The sequence below is a fragment of the Chelon labrosus genome (genome assembly GCF_963514085.1).
Source record: "Chelon labrosus genome assembly, chromosome: 13".
Taxonomy (NCBI): Eukaryota; Metazoa; Chordata; class Actinopteri; order Mugiliformes; family Mugilidae; genus Chelon; species Chelon labrosus.
The window spans coordinates 21729729-21743765 of record NC_140346.1 but is presented as its reverse complement, the minus strand read 5'-3'; the positions used below and the strand labels follow the sequence as shown (position 1 = coordinate 21743765).

Here is a 14037-nt window from a genome sequence, read left to right as displayed (position 1 = left end):
TAAAATGATACAGGGCTGGTTTAACGCCATCACCCTGATGCTAGCACTGTTTCCAGCTAGCTGCTGCTGTCACATCTGTACTGAATCAGAGGGTCATTCGAGTCGAAGCACAAAAACATTTCTTTCCCACTAACTTTTAGTGGATTTGACGCATGCAGAGTTGCAGCTTTATGCATCAAGGTTTTAAGATGTTTGCTTTGCCAGCCCCCCTAATGTGCAGTCACATGGGCCTCCTTGAGGTGCTGGAGTTGGTATTTGATTCAGGGGCCAAAGCTGGACACCAGAGCTGGAAAATATCAGGAATCGCGTGTATTTATTGAATGTTATTATAATGCGAGGCATTTTCTAAGCCATTTTCAGGGCAAGCAGCAGCTCAGGGATAATTATTTGGAGGGCAAACGCAGCATGGGGGTGTAACGTAGCGAAGTCCCATATCCGTCATCTGTCTTTCCAATATTCAGCCCAACACATGCTGCATATACAAGGCTCAGGTGCTGGTGTGTGCTGAGACAAAGACTCTGCAAGGCGTTCATTGTTTTCATTGAGGAGATGGTGCAAGATCAACACCCTGTGGCAAAATGGAGAATGACCACACTCGTTTATTTGTATTTTATGCTTGAGGCATGATGGAAAAAATATGGGAAAAAGAGTAAGTGGAAAAGGTTGTTTTGTAGTTCTTGTTTTTTGTATTTTATTTATTTATTTATTTCTAATTGAGAATAGAATGAGGATTTTTGAATTGAAGAGAAAACGCTGTTGTTGTTTTAAACAGTGGTGCATATCCTGTTTTATATAAATATTGTTTTTAATAATGAAGGCAATAAACTGCCTTCTCCCGACTGAAGGGAAAAGGAATAGCACAACATGTCATCTATGAACAACAAATATACAATCTTTAAAACACTTTTTATTCATCTTCTACATGTACAGCTAAAACATGCATAAAGCACTTGGCTTGCAAGCAAATAGTCACAACTTTAAAATGCCTTGACTGTGGTGAAAACTGGTGGAAAACACTGATCTTTTTTTTTTAATCCCTTGAAATCAAGCGTTTCTACCCATCGATCTGTCTGAGCTCGACTAGCTTTGCCTTGGTAATAGTCAGGTTTACTAGCGATCTTCGAGAAATAGATCGAACCAAAACATCATCGATTCTAGCATAAAATTGTTGTTGAAACATAATAATATGGACCGTTTAGCTTCATTTACAAGTAAGTACCAGGAGTGTCACATACACAAATGTTACTACTGCAGCTTTTAAGAGAACTCCTCCATATTTTCTAAGGATATCTGTTTAGCTCAACTAAGCTAGCTTTGCTAACATTAGCGTTAGCATACCGAGGTACTTGCGCCTTGTGCTATCAGAACTGATATTTAAAGCATATGCTGTAATGGTCTTTTTCATTGGATTTGTCTCTAAAACGCCCGTAGCTTTCGGTAAAGTGCGCTTTAGTCATCAGAAGCTACGTTAGCGATTAGGGAGTATTAGCCGGGCTAGCTTTATGTTGAGCGTTATGCGGTTAGCATCAAAACAACATGTGGTTTAAAGCTTGTGACTCGAAACTGTGAATTTAAAGTTGTAATGTTTATGGTTTCATGTGTTTTTCTAAAGAAACGAATGTGTGCTAATGTCATGTTTGCTGTATACTCAATGACCTAGTCAACAATTAATTTAAAACATTAATTTCAGATGATCCCTTTGATAAACCACCATGCAGAGGTTGCTCCTCTTATCTTACTGAGCCGTACATCAAGTGTGCAGAATGTGGACCCTCACCTTTCTTACTGTGTCTCCAGGTAAGCAGGTGACAAGTGCACAAAAATCATTTAATCTCTTGTTTATTGATTCTGACTGAAATTATAAACTCATTGTTTTTTCCTTCAGTGTTTCACCAGAGGATTTGAGTACAAGAAACACGAGAGCGATCACAAATATGAAATCATGGTGAGCGAAATAAAATGATCTGAAGGTCTCTGCTGTTGCACAATCGCTGTCCTTACTTTTCAACCCCTTCATACAGACGTCAGACTTCCCCGTGCTGGAGCCTGGATGGACGGCGCAGGAAGAGATGGCCCTTCTGGAGGCCGTCATGGACTGTGGGTTTGGGAACTGGTTAGTCATGTGTCATTTCAGTTTTTAGCTTCAACCGGAAGCTTCCTTCTTAAGAGAGACTTCTCTCTGTAGTTATTTTTCAAGGTGTGTTTCTGACACAGCATGCTAATTTCTCTTTACATTGAGAGTTTCATAGCCTTTGGGTTGAAACTCTTAGTTTGTCTCACTGCTCTGCGTCACTGTTACATAAAGTACAGCTGTCTGCTCACGTTAAATATTACATGTTTGACTTGCAGGCCTGTATATGAATAAAACTCATATAGTTGTTATACTGATCCTTTAAAAAAGTCATCATATCTTGCAGCGTAAGAATTAAAGCCAAACTTAATTCTGTTTATTTATTGGTCTTTTCATAAAATACACTGTGCCGAGGCTTTAGTTTGACTCTCCAGTTACTATTTAGATTAAAGAAAACCGATGAGTCAAACAGCTACAAATGCTGCCTTCAAATGGGGTTGTGTTTACAGTGTACACAGGAGAAGTCAATATTACCTTCAACCCTCTTCTTTTGCATTCGCAAACTTGTAACTGGAAATTGTCTGCGAGCACAGAGTTGTTCTCACGACATGCGGCTAATGTTGACATTTGAGAACGGCAAACACTTGAACATGACTTCCCATGTTGTAACCAGCCAACTTGTTCCATTTGAAGGAGCGTAAGTGTTTGATTGATAGATCGATACTTTATTTATCCCGTGGGAAACAACCAGGTGAATTTATTCATGGTCTCAGTGAAAACTCCCTATCCTTTACTGTGATACACCAACATACTGCATCTGTTTAATTACCCCCTTTTGTCCACATCCTTCCTCAGGCAGGATGTGGCGTATCAGATGCGCACGAAAACCAAAGAGGAATGCGAGAGCCACTACATGAAGAATTTCATCAATAATCCGCTCTTCTCCTCCACCTTGCTCAGCCTGCGGAAAACAAAAGACTCTCGCTTTGCGGAAGGCGCTATTCCTTTCAAACGTAAGTACTCCTATTGTTGTTCATTTATCTTCAGGGTTACAGGAGGAAACAGACACAAAGAAACCCTTCATTCTCAAATATCCAAACAGGTTTTACTATTCCTGGCTTTTGTCATCTACTAATATTAAGCAGCATTCAGATTAAGTTTTAAAACTGATAACGGCTTTAGTTATGGGTATTCAGAGATTAGCATGAAAAAGTGAAGCGAAATCTGGCTTTAATCCTGAAAATTACCGACTCAACAGTTGGGTGGAAACAGTTGGTGAGTCTGGAACTTGGGGCAGTTCCTCGCAGGATTCACGTCTCCATCTGTCGCAGTGTTTGAGCGCTGGTCAAACATTTCACTGTCGTATTCGTTCAGCAGTTGGCAAAGTCGAGGCAGAGACAGAATAGCTGTTACATCTCTGAATGTGGAAAAAAATAAGAAGTAGTTTGGGGGAGGTATTCATGTCTTTTGTTCAGTCTGTACATTTATTCCTCTGACCCCACAGCCACTGATGATCCCCCTCGGCCTACATTCGACTCCGTGCTTTCTCGAGACATGGCCGGATACATGCCTGCCAGAGCGGACTTCATGGAGGTGAGGGGGCACAGTTTGTTCCTTACTTCATCATGTGGGCTCTAACATCGCCTCTGGACGTGAATAAATCGATGCAGCCGCAGCTAGAGGTCTCATTATTAAATGTTATTGAAGGCTTTGATACTGTCTAACAGTGAGTGACTCATCCCGTCGTTTGCTTCGCTCATAAATTGTTCCTCATTGATCGTCTTCATGTGAACTCAGATCAAACGGGCAGATTTCAAGATCATTTTTCATCTCTCACTTAGGAGTTTGACAATTATGCGGAATGGGATTTGAAGGACATTGACTTTGTGGATGATGACTCAGACATCCTGCGTGGTGGGTAGAATTTAAATCCATAGTTTTAATTAAATTTTAAGACGACACCAGTGTGGACGTGTACTTTTACAAATAACCGCGATGTGTTTCTCCTTGCTTTTCAGCGCTCAAGCTCTCAGTCGTTGACATATATCATTCAAGATTAAAGGAGAGACAGAGGAGGAAGAAGTAGGTTCTTTTTTAACTCTTTTTCTTTCATGGGTTTAAAAAAAATATCCTCATCATCATGTAATAACTCGAGTCTGTCAGCAGGTGGCATCATAACCTTCTTTATTTTGGACCTCCAATTCCCAAAGCTGCTTCTTTATGCTTTCAGGTTGAATAAATTTATTTCATACCCAATTAAAATTTACAACACAAACAATTTCAAACCCCAGTGTGCACTTTTCTCATTATTAATGAATTCATTATGCTAATACATGTATGACTTACAATCTAAAATTGAACTACTATTTTGCTAAAATCACTTTAAAGACACTAGTCCTGAGAGGCTGGGTGTGTCACAGAGTCGCCAGCGTGATTGTAATTGCATTTTTTTAAACTCTCGTTTGAAGCCACAGGGAGTTGTTCAGAGGACGCTTACGAGCTGTGAGAGCCTCTATTCAAACCCTGAATATTCTGGGAAAATGAGGGAGGGGTGTCCATCCTCTGGTGGACAAAGTGAAAGCCAAGCTGTTTGACATTTTGCCCAGTTTTAGGCTGGCAACGAGAGCAGGAGACTCTGGGGAAAATGGTTTAAAGCATATAGAAGAAACTCAGTGTTTTGTGCGTGTAGATTACTCAGAGGATGATTTCCTTGTCTTTTCATCCTCCCACACGGATCTAATCGTACCTTCTTCGAGTTAAATGGGGTGGGCAAAAAACTAGTGGCACTGTCATAAATCAGCTTAATAGTATCTGAAATTAATCAGCACTTCCCTGGAAGAGCTCAAGCAAAAACTGAAGTCATTGTACCAAATGAAATGTAAACTGAGTGCACTTGATTATAATGTTTTTTTCTGATGTTAACGGTTAATTAATGGATCAAGATAGTTAAAAGTTGATGGATACTGAAAATAATAGGCTGTAGTTGCACTTCATTTTTGTTACATTTCACTCTTTTTGAGGGCGTTTGTTTGTTGGTGAGCTTCCTAGAGAGTTTCCTTTTCCACCTTCAGCCTGTTGGCTTTCGTTCTTGGAAACACATCCATCACTAAATCAGCTCTAACGAGTTCATGCTCCCTGAGCAGCTCTGGAATGGCATGTGTGGCTGGACAGACATGTGTGTTGTCCCTCCCGTTTTATCCCTGCTAACTTTCAGCTTGTCAGAGGGGCTGGAGTTCACCACTGAGCTCTGCCCCTGAACATCACAGCTGCTTTTAAGGGTATCTGTGGCATTGAAAGAGCACTATCTAAAACAAAGCTTAGAGACAAAAAGGCAAATTGACTTTGAGTTGATTGAGTTTTCCTTTGGGTGCAAGTTCAGCTGCCTTTGTGTTAGCTTTGGGTTTAGATACAAAACCTGGCTTAGAAAGGTTTAAATAAAAATCCAGATTTACATTTACAGAATATTTCTTCTTTCTAGGCATCACAATCCTCCAAGAATTATTGTTTTAAAGAACTGACAGATAATGTTTGCATGTATGTCAGTAAATCCATGTTCTGTGATCAGTAATTATACATTTTATTGTCCCTGTGGGTCGATGTAGTGGTTAGATTTGGAAACATATAATTGAATATGTCTTAAAATGTTATTTGGTGACTTTAGTCTTTAACACAAACATTGAGCTTGGTGACGTTACTTTGCATTTGGATGTATATGCACTAGTTGTCCAGTTTATTAGGTATATCTTCCTCAGATTAACACAGTCTAATGTCAAAGCCATGCATAGACATATGTAGCGCAAACTAAAGCCTAAAAAATGGTCACAAATGTCAAAATAGCGTCAATCGGAGCATAAGTTCATAAATCCACATGTTCCTCTTTCTTTCAGGATAATCCGAGACCATGGACTGATCAACCTGCGCAAATTCCAGAGTGAGTCCTCTCCTGAAACTCTCATGGGTTCGGCCGCGGCTGCGTTCATAGCAGCTCAGAGAGGCATCTGATATCTAGCAGACAAAAATCTCCCCTCCCAAGGTTTCTATGGATGCGTTGAAACAACTGCGCCGTAATTACCACCGTTAACCTCCGCGGCCCGTCGGGTGGCTGATGTGTGGTCGGCCGGCGGAGCTCATATTTACGATCTAGGCCGAGAATAGCCTGTGGACGCCGTGTGCTGCGGCATAATTGGGTTCCTCGTGCGATGCTGCCACAATGGCTCGGGGGGAGGAGGAGGAGGAGGAGGGCGCGTTTATTGATCCACCTGTTACAAGTTGGATTTCAGAGCCCGCAGTAATGTGATTCTTTGCATTTCATGGGTTTTGTTATTCGTACAGTGAGGGAACTGCTGTGAATGTTTTGTCCAATTAAAGCGTCTCTTTCAAACCACCACCCGGGCCCACCCTCATGCCTCCACGTGTTGCTCGGTGAAATTGTCTTTGCTTTGCGAGTTGAAGAGTTCTCCCCTCATGTTTTATTTATGCATCCTCCAGCCTCCAGTTAGCCCTCCTCCCTTCTTCCCTCCTTTCCCTTATCTCTCTCCAGTCTTTCAAGACAAAAGGGGAACCAAGAGTAGCTGTAGAGCTGCAGACTGGTTGTCATGGAGACTGTCAAAGATTGTGTGTGTGTGTGTGTGTGTGTGTGTGTGTGTGTGTGTGTGTGTCACATGCAATAATGGAAGCAGCATCCGAGCCCGGGAGGTGAACAGTATCATGTATCAGCGGCTGCTGGAGGCAGAATGACCAGCTTTGTTGTTTCAGGGCCGACGTCCTGTAACAGCTTGAATGATTCAGGTGTGTGTTGTGTTGCCGGCAGTGTTTGTGTGCTCCTATGAAACCACGCAGAGGTCCTTTGTTGACGTCCCCATGGAAATATGAGCACCGTTGTTGTGTTTGCGCGTCCGCCGGTTTGTTCAGAGCGTGACTCGGTGGGTTTCGAGCCTGAGATGGCAGCTGCTAATTAGCGCTCAGATGCTGGAGTCTGAAGGTGGAACTTGACCGACACACACACACACACACACCCACACAGCAGCTTTCCCTCTCTGGCTTTGACACTCGTCTGTTACTCAGCAACACGGCCGATGCTTTCAGACGAGCACAACAAGCTCTTCAGAGTGTATACGCTTGTAGAGTGACTTAAGTGTGGCGGATGGGGCGACGGTGGAGCGTTACTGTGACAAATCACAGGGACAGGGCTAGCTGGATCTGATTTTTATGGAGTTAAATACCTTTTTCTTTCATCTGCTGCTTTTAGCTGATATAGAAAAAGGGCAAAAAAGGCCTCTCAACAAAACTACATACAAGATTCTTGCACTAAATTACCTGTTGGCGTTGAATTTTGAATCTCTGGGTTGAGTTCAGTTGTTGGATAACTTGTAAAACACAAATGATTAAAGTTAAACCATTGTAAATAAGCTTTCTTCTAGTCTTGTTAGTTAGTCTCGCATGTAAATGGTGATCAAATGTGAGAATATAAAGATTAGGCTCGGTAAGATTATTATTTAAAGTTGTCAATCTGCCAGTCAAACTTGTTTGCAGTTGTCCGGCGCCTCCTCCTCTGACAGGTGGTTAAAGGTTGTCTGTGAATGTTTAAATTATTCACTTGCTTCATAAATTGCTAGAGAACATAAATCATTCAATACAAATCTGAAACACAATTAAAAAGCTTGGTGACCGCTTTCATGGCTCGTTGCTCAAAATACAATCCTTGTTTGGTGAATAAAAGTGAAATGATTTCCTTGGAGCAGAAACCTGTGGACGTAGCTTTCCGTTCAGTTTCCTGCCGGTATTAACACGCGTCCTGGACGATCTGATCACAAGTGGCCAGCTTAAAGGATATAATATAATATGTATTGAGGACACGTTTGAGATTTGATCATTTGGACCACATTTGGAGGAGGACTGGATCACTGGAGACCACTTTCCTTTAGTAATATGAACGAACAGTTTGTCCTAGGTCACATTAAGGACCATTTACTCAACCGGTGAGCTCTTGAATGAACACAGTTTTGCGTCACTCAACCACAATTAGCCCAGTTAAGTGATGTCTATTTTTAGTAATGAGAGACTTTTGATTTATTCTGTTCGCAGACTAAATAACAAATTAAATAAAGTCAAACGATGAATCACATAATCACATGAAATTATTGAATATAAGTAGGTTATGTGTAATTCTGTCAGCTGCATTTAAGTAATAATCCGAGCTTTGTGCGGGTTTAAAAAATAGTTAATGTCAGAGTGGAGATAGATAAACTTGTTCTTACGTTGAGCAGGAAGACGCCTCAGCTAATTACGTCCCGCAAGTTGTATCATGTCCACACATCGGAGCGAACACGCAGAAGACGGGGATGTTCATTGTTCTGAAACGGCAGAGTAGATTGGGATCCGTCGCTTTGTTGAAATATTCTGCCGCGTCTCGTATGATGTTTGCGCTCATTAGCAGATAGAACGTGAGATTGGATCGATGTGTTTTAATTACAAACTTAAACGTGTGTATTTAAAGCTGGACGTTGATTCCAGGTCTGAGCAGTTTGTCTCTTCTGTTTGGTATTTCAAATGAGATACGACTATAATGTACGTTGAATGTTCGCTACACAGCCAAGAGTGTATGAGTTTCTTCTTGTAATCAATGGTTTGCGTATAAAATTCTCCTCGTGCAGCCTCTAGAGATCACGTCACCGCCCAGAACGGCTCTGGTAATAGACGCTTGTAATGTTTACATGCCTGTAAGCCCAGTGTTGATTCAGAGCTGCACGCTAACGTCACTCCTCTGACGGCGAAGCACACAAAACAAACCGAACCACTCCTCCCAGGGTGCCCTAAAAATCACAAACATGTCTAAAAGTGTATATGGGGGAGGATTCTTCCTTTCATATTTCTGTGTTGTATTTGTTTGTATCCTCTGCCTACTCACTCTCCTCTCTCCTCTCTCTCCTCTCTCTCTCTGTTAGTGCTGGAGCGATGCTACCCGAAGGAGGTGCAGGAGCTGTACGATGTCATGAGACGATTTGCCAGAGTGGTTGGACCGATCGAACACGACAAATTCATCGAAAGCCACGCGCGTTAGTATTTGGCACGCGGCAGGTTTACATGCTCTGTGTGCTCCAGACTTAATTTAACCAGTTGCTGCCAGACTGACTCGACATTGTTAGACGCTCGTGGCATAAAAGGATGTTATTTTTATTCTGTGTGGGAAGGTAATCTCAGACTACCCCTTACTCTTTTTTTACAGGAGGTTCCAAGTATACAAATTGCTGACAAATTAAAAACATATTACAGTTAATGATACCTGTTGTCTCACACCGATCAGCCACAACATTAAAACCCCAACCTGTGATGTGAATAATGTCACAATGTAATCCTCCTGGTTAACTTGGTTCCTGGGATTTATGTGGTTGTCACTTTCACCACCTGAACATTGTTGCAGACCAGACAGCATCCTGGTGCCATGTGTTTCCTAGATAATCGACACACAGGCGCCCAGAATGTGGTTCGTCAGACCAGGGACCTTCTTTTATTGCTCCGTGGTTCAGTTCTGATGCTCACATGTTCATTGTAGGAGCTTTCAGCTACTTATAGGTCAGCATGAACCAACTGACTAGTCTGTAGCTACACAGCCTCATGCAAAACAAACTGTGATGCATTATGTGTTCTGATACTTTTATAACAAAACAAGCTGATAGGGAAGGGAACTGATTTTCGATTTGATTTTTATTGTTGTCATTATTTCCAGAAGACATCTCTGACGCACTATACATGGCTTTGCTTTTGTGCGTCTTTTCTGTCGTCCAGTTAGCTTTCAAACCCGAGCTTCTGTCATGTTCGGATCTCCCTCACATGTGAACTAATCTTATAGCTTGGTCTCATAAGATTTCTGATGAGAGGATGCAGGAAGTGGCAGATATTATAAAAAAAAAAATAGATGCTAGGATTTTATGCATCAACATCAGATCTTTCAAATCGAGATTGATTTGAATCAGAATTTCATCTCCAGCGGCTGGGGTTGGACCAAACTGGCCAACCTCTGCTCCTCATGTGCATCAGTGAGCCTTGACTGGTTCACTGCCAAATCCTTCCTAATTTTCCTGCTTCTAAAATCAACTTTTAGGATAACCAGAGTCACCCACTTCACCTTTTGATCATGATCAGTCAGTTATAATGTTTTGGCTGATCTGTGCATATTTCTGAAACTCTACTCGTGCGATGAACTCCACATTTTGCCATTTCACAGACGGTTATGTGACAAACCATTTCTTGGCCCTGAGCAGTTGCCAGGCAACCAGAGTGAACTCCAGGAAGTTGCCGTTTACTGTGAGAGAAATAATCCGGCACACAACGCCGTGTTAAACGGGGGATTGTTGTGTATGTAACATGCTAATTAGTCAGCTTTAGAGGCGCCGACTGGTGCGTATAGATCCAGGCTAGCTGTCTACCTGTGTTAGCAGTCTTTGTGCTAAGCTAACTGTGTCCTGGCTGTAGCTTTAATAATAATAATAGTCTTCTCAGCAGCATCTAAATTCGTGTCCAGGTCTAAATTTATTCCTCTTGATACAGTTTGTGTGGAGCAAAATGCTCATTCATTGTTCTGGATGAAGTGGAGCGTGGAGCTGCAGCTGTGTGAGAGTGGGTTCAGGTAACTCTGTGCAGATTTTCACTCATGTGTGCCTTCATCTGTTTTTTTTTTCCTCGCAGTGGAGTTTGAGCTGAGGAGGGAGATCCGCAGGCTGCAGGAGTACAGGAAAGCAGGGATCAAGTCTTTCTGCAGTGAGTCAAGTCTGACCTTTATTTCCTTCCTTATTTTAAGGAAGCAAGAAAGTCTGCTTGGGTAATTTTTGGAATTAGTAACCTTTGAGCAGCTTGTTGAAAAGTAAATTATTTATTTTTTTAGAGAGACAAAATGCCACATATGTGCTGCTTCTTGTTTCTCACATAAATAATATGTTTAGTTTCTGGATAAAACAAGACATATCTGGACATTTTAAGGCCACTTGTGTCTCTTTATTAGTTTTCTTTAGCTGCAACTTGAACCCTTGTTGTTTTTGACATTTCCGTGTCGTCGCAACAGGTGCCAAGGTGTACGAGAGGGTGAAGCGAATGCGCGAGGACGAGCGCAGGAAGAGGACCATGTTGTGCGACGTGCTGCAGTACATCCAGGACGGCAGAGCTTGTCAGCAGTGGCTCAGCAAGCAGGCTGCAATGTGAGGCTCCGGACGCCCCGGCTCAGTGTGTAATAGACGGAGACGGTGACCTCTGTCAGCGTACTTAGATGGATCGAGCAGACGCTTGTGTTACCGTGCATCCCGCTTCCACCTCGGCCTCTGCTGTATTTTTAGCCTCCCTAATGTGCTGCTTCATCCAAGTCCTTTTAATTATTCTACCTTTTTTTTTTTTTTGGATGACTATCCTGGAGTGAGAATAGCGAACAAAGCCAAGAGAGATGCTGTGTGTATGTGGGATGAGTGAGTGTGTGTGTGTGTAAACAAGGCAGGAGAAATAATCACACTTTTCTTTCTGATTACAGAGACGCTGGCATCACCCCAGCTGTCACAACAATCACAGTGTCGGGTAAGAAGCCTCTCTGCACCTTTCCCTGTGTACTCTGTCCTCTCTGTTGTCTTGGCACGGCCCCAGGCAGCGTCACATTAATGCAGACGCTCCTCCATAAATACACACGGAAAAATAGGCCCCTACATGCATATTTATCTTCCTGCTTCCCTTTCAAATTAGCTGCCTCTCCCTAACCTCCAGAGCACAAGTGGGACGCACACTCCCACATGGCTATATTTACGCAATTTGCACACCGTAAATATTTGCTCCCCTGTCTCTTCCAAGCGAAGGAATTAACTGCATGTTGTCAGGCTGCTATTATGTTATCTGAAGTGCAGACCAACGCTGTGCCGCTCGCCGTTTGACTGTTATTGAATTTCTGCTCCACAGCAACAGGTAGACGGAGCGCCCCTCCCCTAAACTTGACCGGACTGCCCGGAACGGAGAAGCTCAACGAGCGGGAGAAAGAGGTACGGGAAGATTAATGCCTGGCATGCTCTGAATAATGTAGGTCGTCTGACTAGGAGTGACCATGACGTCTGAGGGACAGATTTACAGCTTTACACTCGTCTACCCAGTGGATGCGTCAAGTTGGAGCTGCAGTTTACACATTGTTTTAGTGGAAGCTTTTGTAAACTATATCCTGTTTAATAAAGGATTTAGCAAATAATAGGTGGGGACATGTTTGGAGAGGTTTGTTATACAGCCAGGTTTGCACCGCTTAATCGCAGCTTCCTCACTTAAGCTGTGAAGAAGTGTCACTTTACAGTTGCAGTCTAGATTCGTGATTGAAAAGGGGAAACCGGATGAAGCTACTTTAAGTACAGAGCTCTCCTGAATCATAATGATCGTTTCTTTCCCTCCGTTTGTCCTTTGTGCACCGGTTTGTTAAGCTCGTTAGACAATCAAAGTGAGCTGCTAACAAGCATTCAACCAGTGAAAACGGACGCTTATCGACGAACCTTGGGAATAACTCATAAAAACCTTCAACTTAAAGCCACACGGTGTTATACATGTACATTTTGCCGTAAAAATTAACCCAACATCTCTACTTTTGAGGACAGACTGTAAAGCATCATTGTGAGATTCATTCTTATCAAATATTAGAGTTAATCCTCACGCTGAGTTCAGGTCAAGTTCACTGAGGCACAGTCTGTTGAATCAAACGTTTACCGCGTCCACCGTTTTACTTTAGCATACTAACATCCACTGAGTAGCAGTAAACACATGGTGGAGGTTTTTTAATTTTAATTAAGGATTTTTAATCGCGATTAATCGCACGATTTCCATAGTTAATGTGTGATTAACGCAAATTAATCTCACATTTTCTTAATCTGTTTTAAAAGTGTCCATTTATTTGCAATACCTGTTATGATTATTTCGCTGAAGACTAAAAAGACACTTGAGTGCAAACAGTCTGTCCTTGAAGCACGAGAATCTAACCACCGGATTTTTACTATAAAACATCATTGTTAGATTAATTCTTATTGAGGTAGATTTGAGAGTTAATCCTCATTCTAAATTCAGGAAGAGTTGACTGTGGCGCACAGTCTTTGGAGTCAAATGTTTACCACGTCCACAATTTAACATTTGAACATGTACCCTGAAGACGCTGCTAGATAAAATGAAATTGTCAATAGATTAATCGCGATTAATCGCCTGATTTCCATAGTTAATGTGTTATTTTAATCTCACATTGTCTTAATCTGTTTTAAAATTGTCTGTTTGCATTGCAGTGTTTTATACACGTCTCTTTAGTCTTCATGCAAAGAATTGTACAAATAAACAGAGTCTGTCCTTCAAGGTATTCACTGCATAAGAAACAGTAGCACTGGCATGATCTTATCTGACGCATCCTGAGGCCGTCAATAAGACATTTTCCATGTTTCTAAATATCTCTATCTGAGTCTTGTGTGTTTGTTTTGTGTTTTTAGCTCTGTCAGGTGGTGCGTCTGGTGCCGGGTGCCTACCTGGAGTATAAACAGGCCTTACTGAACGAGTGCAGACGGCAGGGAGGTCTGCGGCTGGCTCAAGCCCGAGCGCTGATCAAGATCGACGTCAACAAGACGCGTAAAATCTACGACTTCCTAATCAAAGAGGGCTACATCACTAAGGCTTAGGAGCGCTTGATTTGACCGCAGGGGAGGCCGGACTGTGGTCAGTGGGTCGTTTTACTTTAATCTTGTAACGTCAGTGTTTTGTAAGAAGTTCAGATTGTTGCTGCTCTTTTGACATATTCTTAACTTTTGTTTAGTAATTTTGTGTTTTTCAGTTTAAAATGTATTAAAATAATGTCTTTGTATAATTCTCTGTCAGAAGAACAGGGGCACGTATTAAATGAGGATGTATTTATTTCTCCTGTCATAAAATGTTGATGAAAAACGATCCGCTGTTCATGTTGATATTTTAACATTTTAACTCTGCTT

General features: G+C 41.9%; 1 protein-coding gene across 1 annotated transcript; it reads left to right on the top strand.

Moving 5' to 3' along the window:
- The first annotated feature begins 791 nt into the window (after window positions 1–791).
- On the top strand, window positions 792–14037 carry tada2a (transcriptional adaptor 2A). The gene is made up of 15 exons (XM_084558867.1): window positions 792–1211; window positions 1691–1797; window positions 1886–1945; window positions 2022–2113; window positions 2927–3084; window positions 3576–3664; window positions 3913–3985; window positions 4090–4153; window positions 5959–6002; window positions 9016–9126; window positions 10757–10828; window positions 11130–11262; window positions 11586–11629; window positions 12002–12081; window positions 13546–14037. The coding sequence occupies exons 1-15, from the start codon at window positions 1187–1189 to the stop codon at window positions 13729–13731; spliced, it is 1338 nt and encodes a 445-aa protein (XP_084414993.1). The 5' UTR covers window positions 792–1186; the 3' UTR covers window positions 13732–14037.

Coding starts and splice junctions, on each gene's coding strand:
- tada2a (XM_084558867.1), top strand. CDS start 1,187: ATGGACCGTTTAGCTTCATTTACAA. Junction 1,798..1,885: donor CTTTCTTACTGTGTCTCCAG/GTAAGCAGGTGA, acceptor TTTTTCCTTCAG/TGTTTCACCAGAGGATTTGA. Junction 3,665..3,912: donor CCAGAGCGGACTTCATGGAG/GTGAGGGGGCAC, acceptor TCTCTCACTTAG/GAGTTTGACAATTATGCGGA.